At 38.0% G+C, this 9,315-nt stretch overlaps 1 protein-coding gene across 2 annotated transcripts in view; it reads right to left on the bottom strand.

The window, feature by feature from the left end:
- Positions 1–724: 724 nt before the first annotated feature.
- TfIIB (transcription factor IIB) overlaps positions 725–9,315 on the bottom strand; it is a 53,426-nt gene continuing 44,835 nt past the window's right edge. The window contains exon 5 of one of the 2 annotated variants that reach the window (XM_075295577.1): positions 725–953. In XM_075295577.1, coding sequence (XP_075151692.1) covers positions 792–953 — 162 coding nt within the window. In that variant the 3' untranslated portion in view covers positions 725–791. Of the gene's footprint in view, positions 978–9,315 lie in introns of both variants that reach the window. The other variant, XM_075295578.1, reaches the window with a different exon arrangement.

The following is a 9,315-nucleotide window of genomic DNA, read 5'->3' as shown; positions in this document are numbered from 1 at the left end:
TGCTGCACAATGGAAAAGTCCCAGTTAATGCGACATCTGGATTAATTATTCTTACCAACGACTTTTGCCAATTTATAGACTCTCAGTTAGCTCTTATTGAAAATGTTTTCCCAAACATTAGTGAGAATTATCAGAATTATGCTTGGTTAAGTCAACGAGCAATTCTTGCCGCAAAGAATAATGATGTACACGCACTGAATTTCACCATTCAATCAAAAATTGCTGGCGATTTGGTAACATACAAATCCGTTGATTCCGTAACAAATCCCGATGATGTAGTAAATTATCCAACAGAGTATCCAATAATTCCGTTTGATTTCAAACGATTGCAATTTCCAGTTCGCCTTGCGTTCGCAATGACCATTAACAAGCCGCAAGGCCAATCGCTTAGTGTTTGCGGGATAAATTTAGAAAATAATTGTTTTTCACAATGACAGTTATACGTTGCGCGTTCACGAGTTGGGAAACCATCCGCTTTGTTTGTGATAACGTCAGTTTGCTAGTGATAATATAAATTGGAAACCTGGTGTATACCAAGTCCAATGGGTTAAAATTTCTGTATCTAAGGACCATTTTTCATATACTTTCATTCCGACATTCTGCTGTCATTAATCTTTTATTCATATACGATTTTAAATTTATCGGCATTATCACTTTTAATTAACAAAATTCCGATTTTAATTAAAGCAATTTAACACCACTTTATCCAACCATAAAAATGGACTTCTAAGTTTTCGTCCTATGCATAATATTTACATAAGATAATTTATTGGATTATATAAAAACTTGTATTACATTTGGGGAAGTTGTTCAATTGGAGTTGTAAACTTAAAATCTTCTGGAAACAATTTTGCTGCTTCAGGATACATTAATTTATATGACTGCCGTATTGTCACATCAGCTACACCAGCAATGTCGCCAATTTCCTTTTGACTTCGTTTATGCTCGGATGCCTGAAAAGACATTATATTTTAAAACTAATGTAATTAGAGATTTTCTTGCTTCAAATGGTTTTATTGGGATTGTACTATTATGTAATATATCATATCCTATTATATCTCTATTTGTATATATTAATGTATTATGACAATTATTGTATCCCATGTGTTATTGACACTAAGTAATACAGTGGACTACTTCCGCTGTTACCATGTGCTCCACTGTAGGTTATGTTCCCAACTTAGAAAATTGTAATATCATCCATTATCAACTTAACCCTTGTGTATGTGATAACACTGGAAGCGATACCAGCGTGATGAGGTCCCGTGGGACCTACAATAAAAAAAGGATGGTAGATAGGTTATCCCTACGATATTTTTCGATCATTTGCTGTAGGTGGACTCTTCTATGATCCACAAATTGCATATATAAATATTTGGTTGTAAATATAGAGTTTTATTTAACTTTTAATAGGATACAGATAATGTTTAAATTTTTGATAAGTATACTAGAGGCCCTGATGTTTGTCGCAGTCGTGGTAGCTATAAGTATCCTTGTACGTACCAAGCAATAATATATTGTTTTGGTAGTTGAATGTTCTGTACAAACTGGATTTTTGAAGGAAAAACAATAAGATTTTTTTAGTGGCGGTCGTTTTGTTCGCAGTATTATGTGCATAGTGGTTGTTTCAAACTTGGTCCGAATTGAGGCACATCTTGCCAAATTCCAGGAGCCGATGGGTCTGGGACATGTATGGAAATATAAAAGCTTAGATCGGCCAAGATTTCCATGAAGTTCAAATAACTTTTTTTGCACTTTTAGCATCACTATAGTGGATATATCCACGGAAGACATCAAATTATGTACTACCAAGCAACGAAACCAATGGAAACTTCAAAAATGACAAATCCTTCAAATAACGGTATTTTTTGAAAGGATGTTAGTGTTATTAATTGTTCCAAATACGAAAATCGCATTTGGAACTTTTAAACTGTGCTAAAACCACTAATGTAATAAGTGGTAGGTCCCATTGGACCTCATCACGCAGAATCGCACTAAACTTTTTCAAATACCTATAAAAACCGATTTAATGATTCAATCACATAAAAATTTAAAGTTTTCAACTCAAAACACTTCAGTACAAGAAGTCATAAACCATCAAGTTGCAAATCATATAAAAGATAAAGTTATGTATGAACAAAAATTAAAAAGGTCCAGCGGGACCTCATCACGCACAGAAGGGTTAATCTCAACATGTCGAAGCCGGATAGTACTTCAGGAGGATTGTCTATCGACAGACCTTTGGGAAGAGAAAAAAATTGCTGGCTTGTCAAGATTGGATAATCTACCAATACCGGAGAGCGAGAAGTAAACTGTATCCCCTGGTTGTCGGCGATATATATAGGATGTATCAACTTAGCATATATTCCACGAAAGTGGAGGGAATCAAAAGTCGTTTTCATACCTAAAGCGGGAAAAGCCTCTCACTCGAATGCGAAGGATTTCCGACCAATCAGCTTATCATCATTCCTACTTAAGACTCTGGAGAGGATGATAGATATTTATCTTAGAACTAGCGTCGATTCAAGTTTGCTCTCGAAACGACAACATGCATACTCGAAGGGCAGGTCTACTGAGACAGCATTACATGAACTAGTCAGCTTTATTGAAAGCTCACTATCTGTCAAAGAATACAAAATCGTGGCGTTTCTAGACATCGAAGGGGCATTCAATAACGTCCATCCGAGCTCGATATTAAATGGACTGACGGCTCTGAATGTTGATCCAGGTATACTTAGGCTGTTAGACGAACTTCTAAGGAAGAGACGCATTTCAGCCACACTAGGACAAGCAAACATACAAAGGTATGTGAACAGAGGCACTCCTCAAGGAGGAGTTCTATCACCTCTTCGTTGGAATGTTGCTATAAACGACCTTCTGGTTTCCCTAGAAAAAGAAAGGATACAAGTGGTGGCATACGCAGATGATGTGGCGCTAGCAGTCAGGGGAAAATTCCCATCAACAGTTAGAGATAGTATACAGCGAGCCCTCCGGATGACTGAGAAATGGGCGAAAGAGAATGATCTTGGAGTAAATCCTGCCAAGACAGAATTAGTCATGTACTGCAAAGATCGCAAAACTCCCACGGTTAGGCCCATTTCCTTAGGGGGTATTGAAATTCCCTTTGGTAAGTGTGCAAAATACCTTGGCGTTATTTTGGACAGGAAGCTGACTTTTAGGCTTAATATTGAAGAAAGGGGGGTGGGGACTAAAACCAAAAATTGTGCATTGGCTATACACGGCAGTAGTTAGACCTATAATGCTATATGGTGTTGTAGTCTGGTGGCCGGCACTTCAGAAACCGACTTGTTTAGATAAAGTTCAGCGTATGGCGTGTTTGTGTATCTCAGGTGCATTCAGCAAGACAGGAACAAACTCCCTTAATGTCATACTGCATCCATTGCCTTTAGACATTTTGGCCAAACAGTCAGCTGCAACAACGGCTGTGCGGTTGCGCGAGCTATCGCTGTGGTCGGAAAAAAGTTACGGTCACAGTTCGGTCCTCAAAATAATGCCAGATATGCCTAACGTAGTGGACTACACTTTGGCGAGTCCACTTTTCGACAAAAAGTTTGAGACTCTAATTCCCAGCAGTGAGGCGTGGTGTACACGGACCCCGGGGAATAAAAGATATATAGATTTCTACACTGATGGCTCCAAATTGGATGGCCAAGTGGGTTTCGGAGTATATTCTAAAGATCTGGAACTTCGAATAGCGAAAAGATTACCTGATCACTGTAGTGTTTTTCAGGCTGAAATATTAGCAATAAGAGAAGTGGTGAATTGGCTGAGAAGTAATGCTCCAAGCAATATTGACATTAATATATACTCAGACAATCAACCTGCAATAAAATCCTTGGACTCTGTGTTCCTCAACTCGAAAACGGCCATCGACTGCCGCAAATCTCTCAATGAGATGGCTGAGCAGCACAATATTCACCTAATATGGGTGCATACCGGGGAACTGCGAAGAAGATGAGCTAGCAAGGCTAGGAACTACCTTACATATTCCAGGGGAACTAGAATCTGTTGGTATGCCTCTGGCAAGCTCTTACTGCGTGAGAAGGCTGTTATGATGGCAAATGTTCGATGGGAGAATTGTAAGGGTTGTAACGACACCAAGCAAATATGGCCCCATTTCAACTTAAACCGCACACTAGATATGCTATGTTCTCGAGACGCCAGATATCACTCCTGATATCTGCTATAACGGGTCGCTGCCTGATAGGCGATTTTGCAAAAACTATTGGTGCGAAGTATAATGACTATTGTATGAGCTGTCATGATGCGGAGGAAAAGGAATCAATTAAACACCTCTTGTGTGAGTGTCCTGCTTTTTGTGTAAGGCGTAAGCGAATTTTAGGAGCATATAGCTTTAGATTACTGGCTGACCTGGAAAACGTTAACTTAAGCAGTTTGTTAATGTTTTTGAAACAATCTGGTTGGTTCAACAGAATAGTCTAAGTGAGCCTGAATCTTAATCGGGCTGCCACTTTAACCTAACCTAACCTAAACTGTCTTAGATGATCACCCGGTATGTTACGTTCACATACAAAATGTAAAGACATCCACAGGGCTTTATAACCAGCTACCAAAAGCATATGAAGATTCTATATTGATTCGATGTTTAGCGTTATAGCGAAAGATACTCACAACGTCTCTTGCAAGCTGCGGGTCGATGGAACGGCATTGGTATCATTATAAGTGAAGAGTGGGTTGGCTCTTTGTTACTTGCTGACTATTGGATGAATACCGACCAATGATTGTGGCTTTCGGAAACTCAGGAAATAGCATCACTAGAGATAGCATAGAGGTGAAACTTCTGCAAGAAATACAAAGTGCATGCGAAATATCCGCAGCGTCTGCCAAATCAACAATACGTCCTGATTGTCATGATACAGAAATAGAAATAAATGATGTACGATAATGCGAATTCCTGATTTATCAACAAATTTACTCGGTAAGTCAAAGCGGAAGAGGATAAAGAATCTCTGATGCACAACAATTCTTGCTAATTGTTATAATTCAAACCAAACTGCAAAGCAATCAGATGGAAATGGAATTTGGAACCAAACGTGACGTCCATGGTAGAATTGATGGTTATAAAGCACGATTGGCTATAAAGGATACTCGCAGCGAAAGGGGTTGGATTATGATGAAACATACTCGCCAGTTATATGTCAAGTTCCCTATGATAACTTTTTGCAATCGCGATAAAACAAAATCTACAAGTTGAACAAATGGTTGTCGTCACAACATTTCATCAAGGCAATGTTGAAGGGGAGATCTGCAAGGAATATGCTCCTCCATACACAGATCATAATAATGCGACTAAAGTATGTCGTATAAATAAGGACTAAAGCAGTCAATCAGAGTCTGGAACAAGGAACTAAAAATGATCCATGTGGTTTTACAACCTCGCAGAAAACAAACTTCTTATAGTATGTGGATGACATCTCACTGTTCTGTAAAGATAATAATTGGCTCAAAATCATGAGAGGTCATCTTAACCGTAAATTTCACATGAAAGACGCTGTAGCCGCGAAACAAATTCTTGGAATGATAATTACTTGATCAAAAGAAATTTACTTGTGAAAATTTATCTTGATCAAGAATGCATTCTTGAAAAATTTTGAATGAAGAATGGAAGAACGACAGTACACCTATGAATGCAGGTGGAAATATTCAAAAGATTAATGTGGTAGGACCACATCTTAGGAAATGAAGAAAATGCAAACTGGTCCGTAACAGGAAGATACCGGATGTCTTATGTATTTGTCTCAAAGTAGCAGCCCTTTTTTCAGGCTCACTTAGACTATTCAGTCCATTGTGATACCAAATTAACTATAAATACCTATTACGTGTAGCCACTTCTAATTTTTTAACGTTGAACCCACCCGATTATTTTCTTCTGTTAAACCAACCTGACAGTTCCAAAAAATGCACGACACTCGCACAATAGGTGATTGATTTCTTTTCCTCTGCATCATGCAGTAGCCATTATACTTCACGTCAATAGTTTTTGCAAACTCATCTATTAGCAGTCACCCGTTATTGCAGATATCAGTGGTGTTATCTGACGTTTGATTTGCTTGGTGTCGTTGTGTTGTTGTTTTTAATATAGTTTCATCCATTTTATTCTATGCTTTGGTAGTTCAATTAGTAGCCAGATCAAGTAACTCTGCGACAAGGATGGAATGTGTCCAGAGTGATCTGGTGGTAAGACGGGTAGGACTAGCTGGGCAAGCGAAAAGGTGACGAGTGTCACGTGGGACACACTCCAGCCACGTTGCTATCAAACACTGACAAGTAGAAATTGAGGCGGCTGCACTTGCCTAATGTTAGTTGGGCTAAAACTTCCCTGGTCTGCAGTGGGAGATCTCTCTCCTCCAGTGTTATTGGCGGTGGTCGACCTCGGAGAACAGGATTAACCTTGTAGTTTCTCACCGCTTCAGCTACAGTATTTTCATGAATCCTGTTCAGATCTGTCTGCTATGTGCCTAATCTTGAGGCTCTCTTTTACAACGCTGGATCTCGCGCTCTAGAAGGTGAAGATCAACCCTTAAATTCCTGGGTGGAGGTTGCCTATCCACAAGATGGTGATTTGGATGACAACTTCGATAGCAACCCAAGGTACTGCTTTGACAACATGTAATTGTGTCGAAGCACTGGGATGATCTTGCGGAGACATCCAATTGCAGTTCTAAGGGCAGCGTTCTGACAGGTCAGTCCGTTATTCCACTGCGTGTCGCTCATTTGAGGTGTCCACACTGGCGCTGCATAGTTTACCACTGACCGACCAATTGCCTTATATGGTAGTCAACAAGGTTTGTTTGTCCGCACCCCAAGTGTTGCCGGCAAGCGACTTGAGGAGCTTATCACGCGGAGCTTATCACGAATTGCAGTGGCATCGGCAGACGACTTTAAAAGGCTATCGAATGTGACCCCGAGAATCTTGGAGTAATTTTGTGGTCGGAATTATTTCGCCGTCGACTCTGACATTCTACCGCCTGCGTACTTCCACCGTCCATGTAGTGAATAGTGTGGCTGAGGATTTTGTGGGAGATATCCTCAAATTTCTTACAGTGAAATAGCTGGAAAGATCAGCGATGTAGACGTTCAATCGATCGCATATGTCATCAACAATGGGCCCGTATGCCATGATTGTACAATCGTCCGCATATGATACAATTTCCACGGCGTCAGGAGTGAGTGGAATAGAGGAGAAGTAGAGGCTAAAGAGTTCCGGAGATATCACCCCTCCTTGGGGAACTCCCTGTTTCACTTTACGGGGTCTTGAATTACTGTCCCTAAATTCCACATTCGACTGGCGCCCGCACAGATAATTTAGAACCCAGCGTTTGGCTCCTGCCGGTAGGGACGTACTCTCGGTGTCCTCGAAGAGTTCGGCATGGTTGACCGTATCGAATGCCTTCGATAGGTCAAGCGCCACGAGGACCGTCCTATGACACGGCTTGGACTGGTTGAGTCCTCTATTAATGTATGATGAAGCCGTGTTCGTACTGTGTACTTTGCGGAATCGATGTTGATGATTAGCAGGTGGAAAATTCTCCAAAAGGCTGGGGAGTAGTGCCTCGTGTCTTGGATACTTGCGAGAGAAGGGATATCGGCTTGTACGATTCACCTTTACTGGAATGTTTGCCTGGCTTCAGTAGTGGAATCACCCTACCCATTTTCCAGACATCGGGTGATTCCAAGGACAAATTGAGGAGTCTGGTCAAATACTCAACTTCCAGTGTTCCCAGATGATTATGCATTAGCATAGAGATTTTGTCGGGCCGCTTCGGCTGGGAAGTTGGGCCTCACTTGGGCATTTCGACCAGCGGGTATCAAGCGAGCGGCTGCTGCGTCGATGTCCCGGAACACCCTCTGGGCAACATGAACTTCTCCTTGGGGATCATTTGTTCACATACCGTTACATCTGACGTTTCGATTGAGTCATCAAGAACTTTTCCACAGATCTCGGCGAGGGGTTTGAGGCTGTAGAAAGTTCCGCATACGATGTTTTTCCATGTCTACATTTTTATATCTCCAGCGACTTCTCAAGAAGATCAGTTCACTTCTGACTCAGATGGAGACTTGTCCGCTTCCTTAGTCCGTTTAGTATAGATTCAGGATGAGGAGTATCGTTTAGTGCGTGCAGGTATCCATACATATACTCTAGGTCTAGCCAGTATGTTTTTTTCCGACTAACTCCAGCGCGGCTCGAATTTCAAACTTCACCATTCAACGTATTTATTTATTTATTTTCTTGGCGAATCCAAGCCGCAAAGCCATATACGGATTCCAAAACTACACAAACATAGCAATAATTACAAATTATGAAAATTATGAGCTTAAAAACTAGAAATTAATAACAAAAATAGTATCAATAAGTGACTAAACAGAATTTGAAACAAACAGATACACAACAATTAAAACAATTAACAAAAAAATTATGAAAATTACGAAAAAAAACTATTAAAAAATATAAATTAAATTAATTATCAATGTAAAAAATTAAAAAATAAGAATAAAAAAATAAAAAAAAATAAAAAAAGTAAAAAAAACACATGAATATGTGAGTAAGACAGCACTACAAACACAAAAAGTTAGTAAAGAGTGAGTATGTGAGTAAGACAGCAATACTAACATAACAAGTAAGGAAAGTGTAAAGTCGGGCGGGGCCGACTATTTTATACCCTTCACCACTTTGTAAGTCCACATTTTCGATACCATATCAAATCCGTCCAATGTGTTGGATGCTATATGAATCCATACACATATATTCTGTATATCTGAGCAGATCTGTACAGAGTTGTGCAATACTTATAGATTTTACATTTAAGTCGGCTAATGCGCTGAGATGGAACACAATGTTGTTAAAAAAAAAAAAAAAAAAAAAAAATATATATATATATATATTTATATATATATATATATATATATATATATATATATATATATATATATATATATATATATATATATATATATATATATATATATATATATATATATATATATATATATATATATATATATATATATATATATATATATATATATATATATATATATATATATATATATATATATATATATATATATATATATATATATATATATATATATATATATATATATATATATATATATATATATATATATATATATATAATATATATATATATATTAATATATATATATATATATATATATATATATATATATATATATATATATAATATATATATATATAATATATATATATATTATATATATATATATATATATATATATATATATATATAT

This window comes from Haematobia irritans, chromosome 2 (assembly GCF_050003625.1).
Source record: "Haematobia irritans isolate KBUSLIRL chromosome 2, ASM5000362v1, whole genome shotgun sequence".
Lineage (NCBI taxonomy): Eukaryota > Metazoa > Arthropoda > Insecta > Diptera > Muscidae > Haematobia > Haematobia irritans.
Note: the sequence above shows the minus strand (reverse complement) of the source record. Positions and strands in the feature narration are given on the sequence as shown.